Source organism: Phocoena phocoena, chromosome 1, assembly GCF_963924675.1.
Source record: "Phocoena phocoena chromosome 1, mPhoPho1.1, whole genome shotgun sequence".
NCBI classification, from domain to species: Eukaryota; Metazoa; Chordata; class Mammalia; order Artiodactyla; family Phocoenidae; genus Phocoena; species Phocoena phocoena.
Window position 1 is genome coordinate 128,380,698 of NC_089219.1, and position 20,261 is coordinate 128,400,958.

Below are 20,261 nucleotides of genomic sequence, written 5' to 3' on the forward strand. Positions count from 1 at the left end.
ACATTTTATATATGTTCAGCGCTGCTGCAGTAGCTGTTCCTCTGCCTTTAGGAGTGCTGCTTGTTATTATAGCTCATGGTAATCAGGCAACATGCAAGAGCAGGTGATGCATGGAACAGGTTCCACGTGGGGAAACATGTTTTTCCCAAACTATTCTCCAAACATATGTTATTTAGTCATTGAGGGCCATTTATTAAAAACTTTGTGGTTTTCATGAAGAAACTACTATGCATTATAGCTTTTGCCTCAAATCACCAGAAAACTTAAACTATTTTGGTTAAATATCCCTTTAAAAGCTGACAGAAGAAAAGAATATCTGTTATAATGTGGAATCATCTAAATCCCCAGACAGTTATTCCCGCCCAGTTGGACATGGTGACCATGCACATTCTTCTGGGTTAATGCAAGCTTGGAAAGCCAGAAAAGCTGCATGGGCATGGGCTGGCTGGCTGGCTTTCCCCTCAGGAACCCTCAACATCATTTCCTTCTGCCTTTTCTGCTAGCGCTTGGTGGCTTTTCACACCTGGGAGAGCCTGATGTCATAGGTGACCATGTTGAAGTTGTCCCAGGCAAAGAGCTTCTTCTCCAGGGGGTTGTAGTCGATCATGCTGCTGTACTTGTAGCGGTTCTTGAACGGGACCATCAGGGCCTTGCTGCTACCGGTGCTGGTGTCGTATGCGAAGTTGACGGTAGCATCAGGCAATGAATAGCTGCTGATGGTATACAAGGTGCTGCAGATGACGAAGGCGTTGGCGACCGACTGCTTACGGATGTTAGTCTCCCAGGTTTGTTCCAGCTCCAGATTCCCTGGGTTCAGCTTGGAGAGGACAATGGCGCCTTTGGCCGCCTCAGTGCTGTAGATGACCCAGAGGCCTGTCTCATCTACTGCCAGGTCGATGTCTGTGTAGCCGCCCCAGGAATAGGGGAACTGCCCGTGGTAGCCAGCTCCAGGGATTTCCTTCTCAGCCTTCAGCGTCTCGGTGTGCAGCTCGTATCTGATCACCGTTCTGGACTCTGCCCCCTGGAAGTAGAGGCTGCCCTGGTACACCACGGCACCTGTGCTTTCCAGCGGCCTGGGCAGCACGTGTACCTTGGAAGGGTAGCCCTGCAGGAATTGGCTGATGAGGTCATACTCGAAAACTTGACGGATGTCTGTGCCCACTGTGTCGATTCTCCACGTGGTCTCCTGGGTATAGGGGTAGGCGGCCTGGGGGTCTCTCATCCACACGCCGTACTTGCCCGTGAGTGTTTCAGCTGTTCTCAGAGTGACAGGTTCTCCTACCCAAATGAGTTCTCCACATCCTGGTGAATTAAAACAAATACCATGTAGCCACCATCTTTCCACAATGTGGAATCATGGCAGAGCCGGTAGAAGTGAGAACCCCAGAGACACACCATCTGGGTTTAAACTGGGCTTTGCCACGCATCACCTTATTTTGTCACTTATTGTGACTTTCAATAAGTTACTTTGCTCTCTAGGATTCAGTTTTGTGATTTATAAGGGGAGATAAGAGTAGTGTTTTGGGTAGTAGAGCTGTGGTAAGTTTTAAATGTAATTATACATGTTAAGTGCTCGGTATAGAGTAAATGCCCAGTAAATTTTCTGTGATCACTATGTGATATCAAAGTACAGTTGACCCTTGAACAACATGGGTTTGATCAGTATGGGTCCTCTTATACGTGGATTCTTTTCAATAAATACTTCTACTCGGTATCAGTTGTATAGATGAAGGCTGCACAGAGGGCTTCACACTGTATTTGTAATATTTGACTTAAGCCGGGCAACGTCTCATGATGTTCATTGCATTACTCTTTATGGCTTTCATGTCTGATTTATTTCATTATTATAAAAAATGAGACAATAATCAAGTCATTATAATAATCTCTAAGGGCTCTTTTTCAAGCCCTTCCCCAATGGACCACATACTTCAGCCATCATTTTACTATTTTTTTTTTTTTTTTTGCGGTACATGGGCCTCTCACTGTTGTGGGCTCTCCCGTTGCGGAGCACAGGCTCCGGACGCACAGGCTCAGCGGCCATGGCTCACGGGCCCAGCCACTCCACGGCATGTGGGATCTTCCCGGACCGGGGCACAAACCCGTGTCCCCTGCATCGGCAGGCGGACTCTCAACCACTGCGCCACCAGGGAAGCCCCAGCCATCATTTTAATATAATAAAATCTCAGTATGATTTTTTAAATGAAGAGTTGGTTGAAAAACTTATATTTGATCGAATCACAATAAACCTCTGTATTTTAATGGGCATCTCAATTTCCTTACAGAAAGTGGAAACTCTTTGGTGCCCATATCTCAAAGAATCATATTCTGAATATCTCAAAACTCTCCATCCTCATGCATGCCCTCTGTACTAGCAATAACTGTCAACAACATGGATAGTCACTGTCTCTGAAAGACAGAGCCCTTGTCGTAAAGTCAGGCTTTCAGGGAACACCTTTCAGAGGGTCAATTGTACTTTTCCTAAATACCCAAAGTTCAGAAAAGATACCTTTAGTAACAGACACTATGCTGGGATGGTCCATGGTGTCTGTCTGGCCCCAAGATAAAGATATGAAGGATCTACTGAAAAATGTTGTTTTTCAGGTGCAATCAATTCTATATGACAACCAAGTGGGTGGAACAAACACATCTCTCATCTTCCCTCAGTGCAGCCCAGTCCCCATCCCAAGTGTAGGTGATAAGATACAGAGCTTTGCTAGGCAAAGACCAACGTCCTGCCAGTGTGCCCTGGAAGGGAGCAGAAAGGGGGTTCTGTTCCTCTTCCCCTTTCCTGCCTCTGCTCCCAGGGAGGTTATTTGTCCACCCCACTCCCCCATAGTGGGCTGAGCAACTCTGAATGCAGAGCTAGACACAGATAAAGACCACATTGGTACAGAAGAGGAGAAATTTAACTCCATACCAGTGCCTCCCTCTTCACTCCTGGGTTGTCCAGATGGACTCTCCTTCAAGATTCGGGAAGCAGGAACCTCAGTTAATTCTGACTTCAATTCCTGAAAGTCCACGTTCTCCAAATTCCATTTAGAAACTACATTGAAAGAAAGAGGCAAAACTGTACTGTGAGGAAAAAGGCCTAAGGATAGACCATGTTGAGAATGGGATTTAAATAGGCTTCCAAAGACATGAGGATGTTTGAGATTTATTTTAAGATAATAAATGGGGTTCAGGGACGGGGAGGGACAATGAAACAAGATTGGGCTATGCTGACCACTGTTGGAGCTGGGTGATGGATATGTTAGGGTTTGTATTAGTCTCTCTACTTTTGTGCAGGTTTGAAAAATTCCATAATAAAAAGCTCACAAATAATAAATTGCATAGCAATGTGCCTAGCACAGAGTAGAGTATTCAAAATAAAGTAAGCTTGTACAAAATTAAAATAATTCCCACTAGAAGGTCTGATTTATGAGCAGGTGAGGTGTGATGCAGGGATACTGAGAAAATCCTTAGCATTTTCTGGGACGCCAGAAATTCAACAATTAACAATTCTCTGCCTGACTTAGGTGCTCTTGTCTCCTGTCATAATGCAAATGTTCCCGTAAGAAGTAACATATTAAGCTTCAACACGCTCGGCTGAAATATTCTGCCAGATCCCTTGCCAAGACCGTTTTAGACAAGGAAGAGAGTGTGCAGGTTTCCTGCAGGAATTTGGGAGACGGTTTGAGCCATGGAGGAGGGAAGAGGTGTGGATGACACTGGTTAGACATTAAGTCATCACAGTGTATCACGCATTGCTACTTTGACTTAGGATTATGGCATACAGCAGCCCTTGAATACAAGGAAAAAGCACAGCCACAGGAGCAGCTGTTTTAAAATGCAGGTTGGATTATGGTTCAGGTATGATGAGGCCAGCAGAGCAGGAGACAATTGCCATTAAAAAGATAGCTCGTGATACTCACTGATCCCTAGAGGAGGGGGGACCCCACCCCCATAGAGGGCCACACGGTGAAGCACCAGGGTTCATCAGGAGGGAGGGGGAACATGGGTGAGAGCTTTGTTTTGATTTCCAGGGGAAGGAATGAGTGAGGCAGGGTAAGCAGGTTTAGGATTGGCTACTCTGAATAATTTCTGCAGGCTCTGAAGCGTAGGAGCTGTCCCCAGTTGTCTGGTACCTGGCCCGCATTGATCAGGGCAGGAGAATAGTCGCCCTGAGTGTGGGACCCGAAGGAGGAGGGGTTGGGGGTGTAGGCTCCGAATTGGTTCATTTGCATATGAAAGGTGTGCTTACAGGTGAGTCATTTACTATCTTTAAGAATTGGCTAACCCTCTGAGGGGCAGTCCCTCCTGTTATCAGCAAAACCCAGATGTCAAAAGATATGCTTAAAACATCAGCCTTTTCTCTTCCTGAACGTCTCAGGCAGTCTGACCTGGCCCCCAGCCCAGCCGAATAGCAGGGAGGGCAGTCAGGGCAATGCCTGCGGCTGGGCTCCCACACAGCCCAGAAAGTCAGGAAGACATTCTCTGTCTTTCATCACTTGTTAGCTTAACTCTTCTAAATTTACCTCTGAGGCAATGAAACTCTTAACCCTCCTGGATGTGCCACATTTCATCAATCTTCAGCCGCACATTCTTTCACATTTTCACATGTCTGGAATCAAGGTACCCTCTTATAGTCGCTGGTATTCAGCTTAGGTGAACTACAGTACTAGAAAAGGCTCCTGTAAGGAGGTAGGGAAAGCACCCAGCTAAGAAGCACTAAGGCTTGGGCTGGGCCAGGGCGCTGGGGTTGGCCTTCAGGTGTAGCCCCTCCACCTCCCCTCCTGACCCCACAGCAGTCTCCACCCCTGCCTTTCATGCAGGGGCCTGGCCTCCAGGGGAGTGTGACTGCCCTGGAGGGGGTGTGTGCTCACACCCTGGGACGTTCCTCGGTCTAGACTGGGCCGGGTGACCGGTTATGAACTCTAAGCCAAAACGTGTAGCCAACTGAGGTCATCCTAGATATGCACTCCACACTCCAGGGGTAATTGGGAGTACCCCTAGGGACGTGGAAGGTCTTCGGTGTCCGCAGCCTTGGGAAGCTGTTTATCCATCCTGTCAGCCAGCCCCTCTGGAGCACCTATTAACTGTTAAGACTAGATGTGGAGAAAAAAGGTGAATAAGATACAGCTGGGCCATGGTTCCCTCTAGGAATGGATAATCTGGCAAAGTCCTCTTGGCCAGGAAGTAACATGGGTTCATTCCAGGCTACTTTGGGAACCAGGATCGGTTGGACCACCCAAACAGTTGCTGGAAAGTCCTGGGAAGTTAATTTGGTTCCTTGAATCTCCTTCTCCCTGTCTGAAGAGCTGTGGAGGTGAGGAAACTCCTCCGTTCTTCCCTCTAAAGATTGCCTTGACCTAGGAGGGTACCCAAGGCAGAGGCTGCTCTACTAGGTCAGATGTAGGTTCCCTAGACCAGACCAGTCGGGACCTGCGTGGGCAGCATGCGAGAGGAACAGGGTGCCCAAGGTCCCCTGTTCTTCTGTGCTGCCAGGAATAGGTAAGTGTGAGGAAGCCCCTTCCTTTACGAGGGGCTGACAGAGCTGTCTTCAACCGTCCCAGCCTCCTGAAGCCCAGGCCTCTGCCCTCTGTCTGCCTCTCCCAACCACTTGACTTATCTCTTAGGCCTAAAACACAAGGAGAGAGCCCTGACTCCTGGCTGTCAGAAGCCACCGCCCCCCGCCTTGCCTATGCAACCTCTGACACTGACCAGAGGCTCATACATTGTGGCCATTCCTCAAAGTCATGTCACTGAGCGAGTTCCCTGAGATGAGCTGTTTTCCTTTCCTTTGTACCTTTCCTTAGACCACTGTTCCTCAGGATAATTCAAACTTTGTTTCCATTAATTCTCAGAACATAGGAGCTGGTGTCAAGTAACATGAAGTGAGAGAGAAATACTGCAGTGACATCTGTACCAAGCTGGAGAGTTCTCTCACCCCACCCCAGCTCCCTGCCCTTCAGCTCCTTGACTCGCAGTTGCCATCCATCAAGGGCTACTGTGAGCCTGCCCTCCCCTGCACCTGGCTCCTTCCTCTGTACATCTGATACAAATTATTTCACTCTGTGAGTGTAGCTAGGATGGTCATATAATTCAGTGAGAAATTTTACTGAAAAGAAGATGTATATTGAGAAAAGTAGAGGCACACACCTGCAAGTCAGTGAGAAGAAAATTCAGAAAAATGGGGGACTTCCCTGGCGGTCCAGTGGTTAAGACTCCACGCTTCCAGTGCAGGGGGCTCGGATTCAGTTCCTAGTCAGGGAACTAAGATGCCACATGCTGGTGCGGAAATGCCCTCTCAGGAATTCCCTGGTGGTCCAGTGGTTAAGACTCCGCACTTTCAATGCGGGGGGCGCAGGTTTGATCCCTGGTCGGGGAACTAAGATCCCCACAAGCCACGTGGTGCAGCCAAAAGAAAAAAAAAAAAGAAAGGAAAATGCCCTCTTTAGCCACAGGGAATAAAAAAAAAGTGAGGGGGAAACAAACCCAAACAGGCATTTTCCCAGGTAACTTCATTGAAGACATTTAAAGTACTGGCACTGAAATACTGAAAAACAGCTTCTTTGTGAAAAGAGATGATTAACAGGTATTTATGGCTCTTTCTACATTTCAAAGCAGTTTTATATAAATTATTTATGTGATCTGATGCCTTCAAAAGTTTTAGAGAAATAGAATAAGGCTTTAGAACTGCAGTCTGCCCCTAATTTAACTATTGCCACCACTTACTAAGTGCCTCCTATGAGCCAGGTCCTGTGCTAGGCTTTTGCTATCATTACCCCTATTCCACATAACAGTCCTAAGAGGGAACGTTATGATCTTCGTTTTGCAGAAGAGGAAACTGAGGCTCAGAGAGGTTAAGTTACTTGCCGAAGGTCACACAGCTGGTAAGTGGTGGGACTAGGACTTGAACCCACGTGTGCCATCGTCATGGCAGTTGTGAACCTTTCCACCCTGTGGTGGGGATGTGGGTCAGTTATAAATGTACTGCCTGTCAGTGCTGAATGCACCCTTCCATAGATGCTCTCTCAAAAAAAGAGACATTTCTCCTTTAAAGTGAGTATGATGTTAGGCTTTCTCAGTAGAGGGCGCTAGAGGGACACAGTGGTGGCGGGGTGGGGGCAGTCTCCTGCAGTGTCCCGCAGGGGCTGGGCTAGCAGCAGGAGTGTGAGGACATCTGGTGGAGCTCTGCCTCAGGCACTTGCCAAGGATGTGGTTCTTCTGTGACCTTGCAGCCTCAGCCTGGCCATAACGTTTCCAGGACCCTCTCAACACCGCACCCAGAGTCCTTGCATGGGGACCCCCGTGCTCTGCAGACCTCTGCAAGCCCCTGCCCTGGCTCTGCAGGGCTCCTGCAGCCTTTCCCAGACTCAGGAGATGTCCATTCCACCTCCAGCCTGGGCTAACCAGCCAGCGTCTCTGCTCTCTGATGGGCTCAACCCCACCTTCCTCAATGATGTCGGAACCCATTCCAAGTTTGTCCTTCCTCTGTACCCTCCCTCAGCCCTAGGGTGCCATGTGGGGGTTATTTTATCTCATAGTTGCTCTTTCATCAGTTAATTCTTTATATTGAACATCCCTGACTTAACCTGCTATGTGGTATATGCCTCCTGCTTGAACTGAGACTGCTTCCAGAGGCTCTACACTGCTCAACACCTTAGGGGGTGACCCACTCCTGGAGTTGACTCAGATTCCAGTGGGTGGCTCATGCACACACAGCTCCCAGGCGATTTTCCCAGAGAGACATCTTCCCGTCAGCTCTTCCTCCCCTACACGTGCCTGGCTGGTGCCCAGTTCCTTTCCTGGTCCCACCAAGGTCCTCAGGGCTCTAACCAGGGGGGTCTTTCTCCCTGGCCCCCTAACCCCCAAACTCTTTGCAAGAACCACACCTCATGTGCTTTCTTTGGAGTAAACAAGAATCACAATAAAACATAAGTTCGGGCTTCCCTGGTGGCGCAGTGGTTGAGAGTCCGCCTGCTGATGCAGGGGACACGGGTTCGTGCCCCGGTCCGGGAAGATCCCACATGCCGTGGAGCGGCTGGGCCCGTGAGCCATGGCCACTGAGCCTGTGCGTCCGGAGCCTGTGCTCCGCAACGGGAGAGGCCACAACAGTGAGAGGCCCGTGTACTGCAAAAAACAAACAAACAAACATAGGGTCAGGGAATGACTTCCAGAATGACTGTAAGGCCAGTTCTCAGTTGGCAGGTGGGATGGCTGGATTGCAAATCTGCTGGGTGCTGCTTGGCTGTGTCAGCCAGGAACACCTGGCAACGGTCAGATTCCCAGAGTAGAGTCGCCTGGCGTTAAGAAGCAAAGCCTGTGGGAGAGGATGCAGAGCCCAAAGGAAGGGAAGCCGTTGCGTGAAGGGGCCTGGCTGAGCCAGAAGTCATAGTTTCCTAATTCAGTCCTGCCATGTACCAGCTGTGTGACTCTGGGCAATTACTCAATTTCTCTGAGCCTCAGAATTCTTAGCTCAAACTATAAATGAAATGATCCTCAGTAAAAATGTAACAAAACTAAAATTTCTCTGGAATGTTTCAAAATCACTCAAATTTCATTCTGAATGTGGGAGAAAAACAAAAAGAGGTTATGAAAAGATTAAGGACTGTATTGTATCAGACAGCTAAAAAATTTTAGGGCTTTTGTTTGTTTCTATGAAAATTCAGTCCTTCTGTGGTTGAGAAGTTCATGTCTTATAAAATTTTGGAAATATTTTCTTCATGCTCTGTCCTATTTATATACTTATATGTAGATATATAAGCAAATGACATTGTAATGATTTTTGTAGTTATTTTCTATCACTGCCTGAAAAGTTAGGTCAGTATTATATACGTGAAGAGGATGAAGAAAAAGAAGGGTGCCAACATAATCACAGGTTGTCGTGAATACTCTAGAAGGTGAATATTAGCCAGCAGACTACTGTCCTGGGTGCTGCTCCAACATATACTGTCTCTGGAATCAATGCGTGTTACAGAAATGATATGTACATGTCGACATTTTGATCTATAAATGACATTCTTTTTTTTTGGCCGCACTTGGTCTTCGTTGCTGTGCGCAGGCTTTCTCTAGTTGTGGTGAGTGGGGGCTACTCTTCATTGCTGTGCACAGGCTTCTCATTGCTGTGGCTTCTCTTGTTGCAGAGCACACGGGCTCTAGGCACGCAGGCTTCAGTAGTTGCAGCATGTGGGCTCAGTAGTGGCGGCACGTGGGCCCCAGAGTGCACGGGCTTCAGTAGTTGCAGCGCATGGGCCCAGTAGTTGCGGCATACAGGCTCTAGAGTGCGCGGGCTTCAGTAGTTGTGGAGCACGGGCTTAGCTGCTCCACGGCATGTGGGATCTTCCCAGACCAGGGATCCAACCCCTGTCTCCTGCATTGGCAGATGGATTCTTAACCACTGCGCCACCAGGGAAGTCCCTATAAATGACATTTTTAAACAGTAGTGGAGCTCAAGCAAAAGAAGCCCTTCGTAGCTATAATCCATTTACTGGGTGGTCACTCAGTGCCAGGCACTGTGCTGGATGCTTTCCTGCGTTACTTCTAATTGGGGGGATTATTCTCCCCATCCTGTAAGTGAGGAAGTAAATCTGCAGCACTTGTGTTGAGCAACTCTGGTGCCCCTCCCTGCATATCTTGCCCACCTTTTTCTAGCCATTGCTGTGTCAACCTCTGCAAGAACAAGCCTGGTGCTCACATCTGTGGATCAGGGAAGTGCAATATACCCCATGGGATGATCCTTGGCCAACAGAGTATCGAATCTGGGAAGGAATGCTCCCTTTCTCTGTTGCATTCTACACAGATTCTCAGAAGTCTTGATGGGGTACAGTCTTTGCTCTCACCATGGGGACCAGTTGAGGAAGGGCCCTCCCCCACTGCCCCATGCTGGTTCTCTTTCCTTCCCTGTCACACTCTCCCCTGTCCCCGATTCTCCTCCTTGGGATCGTGGCCCATACAAACACTGCACACAAGCCCTCATCCCAGGTTCTGTTCTCTGAGAGTCCAAAGCAGACGAGAAATAAAGGGGAAGGTGGGATTTCTCTTGTGACGCTATAAGCAACTCTAGTTTCTCTTTTGGTAATCTGTATTTTCTATTTATTTAAAAGATTATTTAAAAGATTTCTAGACATTTCACTGCAGAATTATTACTACAACATCTTATATGCGTATATTATTTCAACTCACACACACACACACACACGTATAAACAAGTGACTTCCGTGACTCTAAGGACATTTTTTTTCTATGTGATAACTACACAATAAAGAAGATGGTGGTGACAGTTCGAATTACAGGTGGAGTCAGGAAAAGTCCACCTCCTCAGGCCTTTCCTCTGCCCACTCGGCCTCACTAAGCCCTCAGTCCCACACCCTCCATCCCTCAGTTATTGCCTCTCCTGCCTAAAGCACACCTACACCTGAATCCCAGCCGCACCAAACACCCCTTTACTCTCAAATCTAGGACCTTGAAGCACATCTTTTGTGCCAAGCGCTCTTTCCCTGACGTTTAAATGTAACTTTTCTGTCATTCATCTTTAGGTTCTATAAACTAGAGGTCATGTCAGGGTCCTGAAGAGCCACTAAACATCGGGGGAGGGGCTTGAATTCTAGTCCTGGCTCTGCCACTAGAGGGCTGGTGACCGGGAACCTCTGAGCAGCCTCTCTGGGCCTAAGTTCCACATCTGCACAAATGAGCCAGAGGCATCAGATGCTCTCGAGGCCCCCTTTCCAGCTATACATTCTTATACTAATGTAATTTCCTGCTCATGAAAAACCCACTGCTAGAAAAGAGCTTCCAAGTCTGTAGTTCACTATAATGGGCTGTTGTCTTTATTTCAAAAGTAGAGCAGCTGGAAAGGACAAAAAGAAATATAAAATCAGGGCTTCCCTGGTGGTGCAGTGGTTAAGAGTCCGCCTGTCAATGCAGGGGACATTGATCTGGGAAGATCCCACGTGCCATGGAGCAACTAAGCCCGTGCGCCACAACTACTGAGCCTGTGCTCTAGACCCCACGAGCCACAACTACTGATCCCACGTGCCACAGCTACTGAAGTCCATGTGCCTAGAGCCTGTGCTCTGCAATGAGAAGCCACCGCAATGAGAAGCCCGCACACTGCAATGAAGATACAATGCAGCCAAAAATAAATAAATAAAACAAATAAATTAAAAAATATATGTATATAAAATCAGAGAACACATTGAATAAACTCCCAAAAACTTGTTAAATGACCACAAGACAATAAAAAAAATGTTTCCTCTATTTTCTCTCTCTCTCTGTCTCACACACACTCTCTCTCTCTCTCTCTCTCTCTCTCTCTCTCTCTCTCTCTGTGTGTGTGTGTGTGTGTCTCTCTCTCATGGGTTCTGTTCATTCAGTTAACAGTCTGAAATACGTAATGCCTCATAACACTTTTATTAATAATGATTCTTTGTGCTCAAAGACTCAACTTCAGCAAGTCTCAGCACCATCACTGCTCAGCTGTTCAACCTGGGATCCCTTGCCATCTTGTGATCTTACTTCCCTTCATTGTAAAACTTAGAATTGGATCTCTTCCAACTCTATCAATACAGGATTTTTTAAAATCCTTTATACCTTAGAGTCATTTCATTTGAACCCTACAAAAATCATTATTCACAACAGGAATTTTCATTGCCACGTTATGGATGAGAAACCAAGGTGCAGAGACTAAATGATTTGCCCAAGGTCACACCCAGGCATGGAGCTTTGGGTTTTCTGGTGTCACATCTGTGCAGATTTTGCCTTTCATGCAGAGCCTCTTTAGAAGATAATTTCCCTTCATTTTAATTTGAAGATTTTTCAAAGCTTTTGGAAAGTTGACAGACAGTACAATAAACCCCCCATGTGTCGTTCACTTAGATTCACCAACTGCTAATATTTTGTCACATTTGTATCATTTTTCTTTCTCTCTCTCTTTATATATTTACAGTCTTTGCAAACCATTTGAAAGTAAATTGTAGACATTCTGATGCCTCACCCCTAAGTGCTTGAGTATGTATCTCCTTAGAACACGGATATTCTTCATAACCACAATACCATACCTCACCCAAGAAACTGAACACTAATCCAATAACACAACCTGATAAGCAGTCTATATTCAAATTTCCTCAAGGATCCCAAACCTGTCCCTTGTAGCTTTGTCCCCCTGGATGCAGGGGCCACTCCAGTATCATGTACTGCCTTTGGTTACTACATCTCTACAGTCTCCTTTAATCGAAAACAAGGCCCCCACCCCCAGCTCCCGTTTTTTTTCTTTCTTGATGTTGACATCTTTGAAGAGCCCAGGCTAATAGTCCCGTAACTGGATTTGCTTGCTTGTTCCCTCATGATTGGAAAACTTATTAAACTGAATATTTGGGAGCAGAGTTTCACAAAAAGTGACACAAATACTTTCTTCCCAACTACTGGGAAGAGTGTCTCTCCTCCCTCAGTGTACACTCATGGACTCACCTGGCAGGGACCAGGATGAACAGAATGACATCTCAGGTAGCAAAAGCCACTTCAAAGTGACTTAAAAGCAGAGGTTCTCAGATTGGACCAAGAGCAGGAAAATTTCCAGAACAACATATTGAGGGAACCCACACTGGGTTGCTGCCTCTTTATTTTGCCCAGGAAGGACACTTTAAAAAAAAAACCCTACCACCTATCATCATTTCATAAATCTATTGTCATTTCATAAACAGAGGTCATTTTAACAACAAAAGGTAAGCGTCAACAATCTCTGAACAAAGATTCACAAAAGGACAGTTCTCTAAAAAGGATAGTTGGCAACTTTCTCCTGATCCTATATATTTGCATCTCACCTGGTCTTTATATTTCTCATTTTGCTATGGATTGTGAAAACTGTCATGGGTAGGCACAAGAACTCAGAACCGGGGCTTCCCTGGTGGCGCAGTGGTTAAGAATCTGCCTGCCAATGCAGGGGACACGAGTTCGAGCCCTGGTCTGGGAAGATCTCACATGCTGTGGAGCAACACAACTACTGAGCCTGCATTCTAGAGCCCGTGTGCCACAACTACTGAAGCCCGCGCACCTAGAGCCCGTGCTCTGCAACAAGAGAAGCCACCGCAATGAGAAGCCTGCGCACCGCAACAAAGAGTAGCCCCCACTCGCCGCAACCAGAGAAAAACCCTCACGCAGCAACGAAAACCCAACGCAGCCAAAAAATAAATTTAAAAAATAATAATAAAAAAGAACTCAGAGCCACGAACCTCAACAGAACTCTTGGGAGCTAACTCACTAGCAACATGTGAAAGTGATTGCTTTGCCCTCCTTAATTTGCCTGACTCACGCTAGATGCGTGGTCTCCAGGAGAAAGGAGAGGGCAGGAAGGACAGGGCTGGCCACCTGTAACAGGTTTCCGTGAACCATGCCACCTTCACCCCATGGTGTTACCTTCCTTGGAGCCTGGTGGCACGTCCTCAGAGGTGCTGCGGGCCTGGGGACACAGGCCCCTCCTCAGGCTCGCTACCTCCTCGCTACTGCTTTCCAACCTCCTGGCCAGATCCCCGTTCTCTTCCTCCAGTCGTCTCTTCTCCTCCTCCAGAGCTGACTTGTCACGGACGAGGTGGCTGTAGGCTAACTCCAGCTCCCTCTGCAGCCCCTCCTGGGTGTCCCAGGGCATGGCAGCCTGGCCCAAGGTCAGGCGGTGGAGGAGGGCCTCCAGGGACCTAAGCCGGGCTTTGGTGGACTCCAGGGCTGCGCGCTGTTCGCTGCTGTCTCTCTGTAGGTCCTGGATGGCCGACATGGCCTGGCCCTGCTCGAGGCAGCTGGACTCATTGGGGCTGGCCACGCTGAAGGTGTACTGGCATCGGCCACTGCGGTCGTTGGCCTTCCGGAACTGTGCTGTCCTGGCACCCACACCCCATACCAGACAGGCCAGCAGCAGCAGCAGCTGGACAGCTGGCATCTCGGGCCTGCAGTGGCAGCAACGTGCACAGAAGCCCTCAGAGCAGCCGCTGGACGAGGCTCCCTCTGGAACTCTCCCCTGTGCCGCGAGGTGTCTGGCTGGGTGGCCCAGCTGATTCCTGCCCTGGCTGCACAGAGGTTTATATATACTGGGGGAGGCAGCCCTGCGTGGGGGGAGGATGATGCGGCCACGTGAGGCTGGGTGAGGCCGTGCACAAGGGGGGGCGCTGTTTTCACACTGCCAGCAAGTCTAAAAAAATGACCTTCCAGCAGTCTGTTTTGAATTTCTTTTAAAAAAGAATGTCCCACTTTATGCACCCCACATCCCCATAGCAGTCCTTATATCCCCACCCTGTTTTCCCACATACACTCACACATACCCACCTCATCCAGCATGACTACTTGTGTGTCTGTTTCAACAAGGATTTATTTCTAGTTCCTATTTCCATTACTCTGCAAACTTTATTGAGAACCTGCTCTGTGTCAGGCACTGTTCTAGAAAACGGGGATACAGCCATACCTAAGACACAGTCCCTTTGTCCCTGTAGCAGTGACAGAGATGAATAACAGCCAGGCAGGATACAAAGGCAGCATGCCGCCAGGCTTAAGGGAGCAGCAATGCTTTAAAAGCAGTTAGAAGCAGAATTCTTCCCCCGCCCCTCCCTTTAAAACATATGTGGCTATATCTTTGGGAGGACGTTCTGATTCTAGTCTTGCTTCTCAGGCACCAAGGTCAGTGCTAGCCTCTAGACTAGTTCTCACCACATGTGTACGTGTGCATGCAAATGCCATTGATCTCACTGATGATATCTGTGGAAGCCTCCTCAGGAAGATTTTTTTTTTTTTTGCGGTACGCGTGCCTCTCACCGTTGTGGCCTCTCCCGTTGCGGAGCACAGGCTCCGGACGCGCAGGCTCAGCGGCCATGGCTCACGGGCCCAGCTGCTCTGCGGCATGTGGGATCTTCCCAGACCGGGGCACGAACCCGTGTCCCCTGTATCGGCAGGTGGACTCTCAACCACTGAGCCACCAGGAAAGCCCAGGAAGATGTTTTTAAATGTATAAAATATATAGGATTGCAAAGGAAACATATACTGAAATACTACTATCAAAAAATTTTTAATTGAAATATACATGTCCTTTTTATTAACGTCTTAAAAACAAGGTCAAGCAGGGGGGTATCTAATTTCAAAGTAGTTTTGCACGTAAATACTATTGCATGCTAACTGCAACAACTGTAATGAAATGTAAAATGTCTGTGATCTCTGTTGGTGGTGACAAAGTCGCAGGTACTGCTAACACAACTTTGGATTTATGACTAGATCTATATGGAAGGAAATGTTAAACCCAAATTTTACTTCAAAAGTGGTAAAAATAAAGATGTAGTTTTTTTCCATCCAAATTCATGAGCTTTCTGGACCCTAGGTTAATAATCCCTGCTTTATATTAATAAATCTAAAGAGAAACAAAAACCCCAACAAATATGCCAAGACGAGGTCAACGCAAATCAGAACGTATGCAGCAGCCTCATAGGTAACTTTTTAAATAACATTTGCATTTAAGCAATTGATGTTGTCTGATACCAATAACATCTTAAGTTTTTTTTTTTTTTTTTTTTTTTTTGTGGTACCCGGGCCTCTCACTGCTGTGGCCTCTCCCGTTGCGGAGCACAGACTCCGGACGTGCAGGCTCAGCAGCCATGGCTCACGGGGCCAGCCGCTCCGCGGCATGTGGGATCTTCCCGGACCGGGGCACAAACCCGTGTCCCCTGCATCGGCAGGCGGACTCTCAACCACTGTGCCACCAGGGAAGCCCATCTTCAGTATTTTTGAAGTAAATATAATATTTCAGATGTGCCCTGGCAGTCTCTGCTCGAGATTGAGAAAATACATTTTGCTCTAAAAATTCTATTCTTATTTGATTGGTTCTAAAGTTAGACTTGAACTTGAGACACTTGCAAGTGGGTGTCTGTTTACTGCTGACTAAAGGGTACTATTCTCAGTTCCTGAATCAGGTAATAAACATTACCAAAATGATTTTTTAAAATATCTTATAGTCAGCAAGAACCGATTCAAATCTGTTTGGCTTTACTCTTAGGAATGTTCTCTTTCCGTTAAAAGGACTAAGATCGTTCCTGGGCTGCCGACTCCATGGAGGAAAAGAGTTCTGGATAAAGAGAAACGTAAGTAATTTTGCTGCATTCGGTTTGCTCAGGATAACTCTGCTTGTAAAGGAAGAACATAGGACTAGAAATCAGGTTTTCTGACTTCCCTTGAATTGATTTCCTTTTTGTGATACAGCACTGCCTCAGATAATCCAGGAGCACACAATCTGTATTTCCCGGGGCTTTTCCAGTCAGTTCCCAATGCCCTTTAGTGAATTTTTGTCTTTTTCAACCACACTTTAGCCCTCTCTTTTGCTTTATCTCCCCTAAGCTGCAGGCCAGTCACTGTTGAGTTGTGTGGGTGCCAGTCAGGGGTGAAGAGTTTAACAATCCCTGGCATTTTTGCTTGGACCAACCCAGTTTTTGACTGCCAGGCAAAAGCAAACATTCTCAACATTCTGCATGGTTCCTGGCAAATGCCACTGTGCTTAGGGAAAGAAATGTGGCTGCTGGGTTCATTGACCTTTTCTCCATCACTGTGGTTCACTGTCCCGTCTTCCCCCTGGAGCCAGATATGATAAGGACTGACCAGGCCCTCACATTCTGCCTTCCTCCCCTGACCCGTCATCATGACCCCTATTTACACCTCACTGCCAGAGCTCTGTCTGCTGCCTGCTCTTAGCATCTCCCTCTCAAAGCCCTCATGGAACACTCGAGCCACCAGGGCACTTACTGATGAGAAAGGACAGGGACTTGCCCAAGGTCACACAGCCAATGAGTGGCAGAACCAGAAAGAAAACCGAGGTCTCCAGATTCCAAGGTTTTCCATCTTCTCGCCTAAGCCTTGTCTACCCAAGGGCCCACTAATTGCCCAGAATACGTGAAAGACTCCAGTCACTTCTTCAAGGAATCACTGCTCTAGGAAATGAGCTAGCTTCCTATATTCCCATTAAATAAAGGCCTTCAGTGAAGCAAACCCATGCATACCTTTGAGTTTTCACAGCTGATTTTACAAAACTGCATCCTTTCATGAAATAGAGTTATTTTCCTAAAAGCCGAGAAAAGGGCTCACTAGAAGACACAGGAAACTTTCCAGCCCCGTGAACAGCAATAAACATGTGGTCGGCTTCCTCCTGCGCTTTTCACCCTGCTGCCTTTCACCACCCTCCCCGCGCCAGCGCCCGACTCCCCGCGGCAGTCTCCACCTCCTGGAACCCTGGACATGGAGACCCCTTTCCCTCTGACGAAACCCTGTCCACTCCAGATTCGCCGTTAGACTGTGTGTTCCAGTTGCATTTCCTTTCTGGAGTATGGAGCCAGGGAGTCTCCAGCTCAGGTGCTCTCGGCAGCCGGAAAGGCGTGCGTCCGGCCACCCACAGAGCTAGGTTTGTGGCCGGAGCAGGCACGGAAGGCGCTGGCCTGGGGCCTCCGTGCAAGATGGGGGCAGCAGGGGGCACGAGGGAGCGGCATGCTTAAGGAGCATCCGTTACATAATTCGTTTCGAGGTTGTGTTTATTTCCATTCTTTTAGCCTGGGGTTTAAGCTGGTTGGCTACTGGTTTTCTTCTGCACTTCTTCCACGAGAAACTGGAACCTTCATGAGGGTAGAGCTGGGACCGCTTGGCTCACCATCTTGTCCCCAGGGTCAGGCAGATATAAGCGCTCAATACATTTTCAATGGATTCGTGGATGGGTACGTAATTCAAGCAGAAATAGAACACAAAAGAGCCCTCAGGCATGAGAGTAAAGCCATGGATGGTGCCATCTTCTGGGCTGCTCAGGACCCTCTGGGCGCCACCCTGGGGTCTGCCAGCAGGGCTCTCCCAGCTGGAGAGGAAGCCTTTGCTGGGGGCACACTCCTCTCCCCCAAATGCACACACATAGCCTCAACTGGGATTATTTTATGTATGCCTTTATTTCACTACGGATAAGGAGGCTTACTACAAAACACTGGTGAATTAAAATGGTAACTTACTACCACAAAAATGAGGACCAGGGAAGGGACTGATGAGACGCAGTCTTAACTGGGGAGCTCAAGGCACCATTCTCCACCTGGCAGCTTTCCTCTGTTTCCCAGGTGGTTCATCATTGAAGTGATTCATTATTAAGAACATACTGTGTGCTAAGGGCTGTGGCATACACAGGAATATGTAGGAGGTGGACCCCATCCTTAAGGATCTCTCAGGCTGTAACGCTGGGTGGGGCTGGTGGAGTAACCTAAGTGCTGGAGAAGCCTAGGGGAGGTGGGTGTCCCTCGTGAACGGGGGGCTTCACAGGGGAGATGCATCTGTAAAGAGACCTAAAGAGATGACATGTTAACAGTTGCTCAGGTCCTCGTGTTGCGACTGGTTATAGGTCTGCCTTGGGTTCTTTCAGTGTACCTTGTGTCTAATGACAAGCCATGCGGAATCACTTTCAGATTAAACATGTCTATTTCCTCTGTGGCTGCCTCCCACCACCCTTTGACCCAAAGCAGGAAGCCTGGGGTGGGGGGGGGGATGTGGATCTTAAGCCATTGAGCCCTGCACATTCTCTTCTATCCAGTGCTTGTCTGGTGCTGTCCAATGGGAGCTGGCCCTGGGCACTGGGGCATCCTCTCCCAATTGGGAGAGAGAGAGACTTACAAGGGTAGGACCCAGCAGCTGCAGCTACAAAGTATAGCCCAGGAGCTTGTCCCTGCCTGGAGAGGAAGGCTTTTATGAGACCTGAATGTATATAGGGACAGCCCTCGTGGCAGTTCTGAGAGCTCCAAATGTCATGCTAGCATCTAGATAGTGTCAAACCACACTTAAGTTATCACAATAACATTGTTGGCAATTTTCATCCTACAGATTCTACCACTAGTGCCATGAACATCCCATGAAGCCTTATTATATGGCATGTTAAGCTGGTTTTCTCCCAGCTATTGATGGGTAGGATTTCTATAGGGGATTGGCGGGTGGGATATGGAGATATGAAAGGAAGGACAGAAAGAAAAAGTGAGACACTTTCAAAAGACCAAATAGCCCAGTTTGAAAAAGAGCATCGGGCCTGTGTTACAAGGGCTGTGATAGATCAGGGTAGAAGAACTAGGCTTGGTCGGACAGTGATTTCTAACGATTTCTAACCAATCAGAAGCTGGATACAGTATTCTTGTATGCCTGACTAAATTAATTATATGCCACATATTTGTATCTATTTTTAATTTAGAATAATTAAAATTAGGTCTCTTTTGAGAGTTTCTTGAGATTTCCTAAGAAAACTGGACTTGTAAAAAAGATTTAGGGTCCCTGCCATCAGACCTTGCTGGTTTGAATACACTCAATGTTCTAGGTGTCTATAAACAGTCTTTTGTTTTACTCTCTGCTCTTTTATCTTTCCCTTAAAAGCCTGACTTAACCCAGTCAATTGTTTGTGTCTCCTGACACAGGGAGATGTTATGAACATGTTTAACTACCTCATCACCTTCTGTTATGAAAGACTGCCCTGTCCCCATTTGCTTCCTGCATTTGGAGAATTTTGTTGTTCTTTTCTTGCCCTACATTCCTGAGCTCGCCTCCGCACCGTGACACTGTCTGCTTCTGTTTTGTTTTGTTTTGTTTTTTAAATAAGGATCCACTTTGGGATCTGATCTGATCATGCTTTTTATGTTTTTCCCATTTTTCCTTCAAGTTTCCATGGAAGTTCCTTCCTAAGGAACAGGTACTTAATTATCGATTTGGAAATGTCTTTTTCTGAGCTGTTTTCCTTACTCGTTGACTATTGATTCTCATTTTTTTTTTTTTTTTTTTTTGCGGTACACGGGCCTCTCACTGTTGTGGCCTCTCCCGTTGCGGAGCACAGGCTCCGGACGCGCAGGCTCAGCGGCCGTGGCTCACGGGCCCAGCCGCTCCCCGGCATGTGGGATCTTCCCGGACCGGGGCACGAACCCACGTCCCCTGCATCAGCAGGCAGACTCTCAACCACTGTGCCACCAGGGAAGCCCCTCTCATCATTTTTTTCCCCCTGAAGTTAAAAGCAAGGGAAAACTTCATTTTCCATTATTATTTGCTCTCCTGGGATTTTCACATGGACAAGTCTCATAATTGGTCGTGTTTGGTTTCTTAGCTCCGCCTTAATGGACTTACCTTATGGAATCTCATTCTTCCTGAAGGTCAGCTTCTGTCGGGGGAGCATCAGACACTAAAAACAAGAGCAGATGTAGCCTGAGCACTTCCCTGGAGCTGACACTCCTTGTTCAATTCTTTATCACTCAGCCAAAGACACATACCTGAAT

General features: G+C 47.5%; 1 protein-coding gene across 1 annotated transcript; it reads right to left on the reverse strand.

The window, feature by feature from the left end:
- Window positions 1-517: 517 nt before the first annotated feature.
- MYOC (myocilin) lies at window positions 518-13,933 on the reverse strand. The gene is made up of 3 exons (XM_065890048.1): window positions 13,393-13,933; window positions 2,918-3,043; window positions 518-1,302 (listed from the first exon to the last, which is right to left on the reverse strand). The coding sequence occupies exons 1-3, from the start codon at window positions 13,904-13,906 to the stop codon at window positions 518-520; spliced, it is 1,425 nt and encodes a 474-aa protein (XP_065746120.1). The 5' UTR covers window positions 13,907-13,933.
- Between the last annotated feature and the right edge of the window lie 6,328 nt (window positions 13,934-20,261).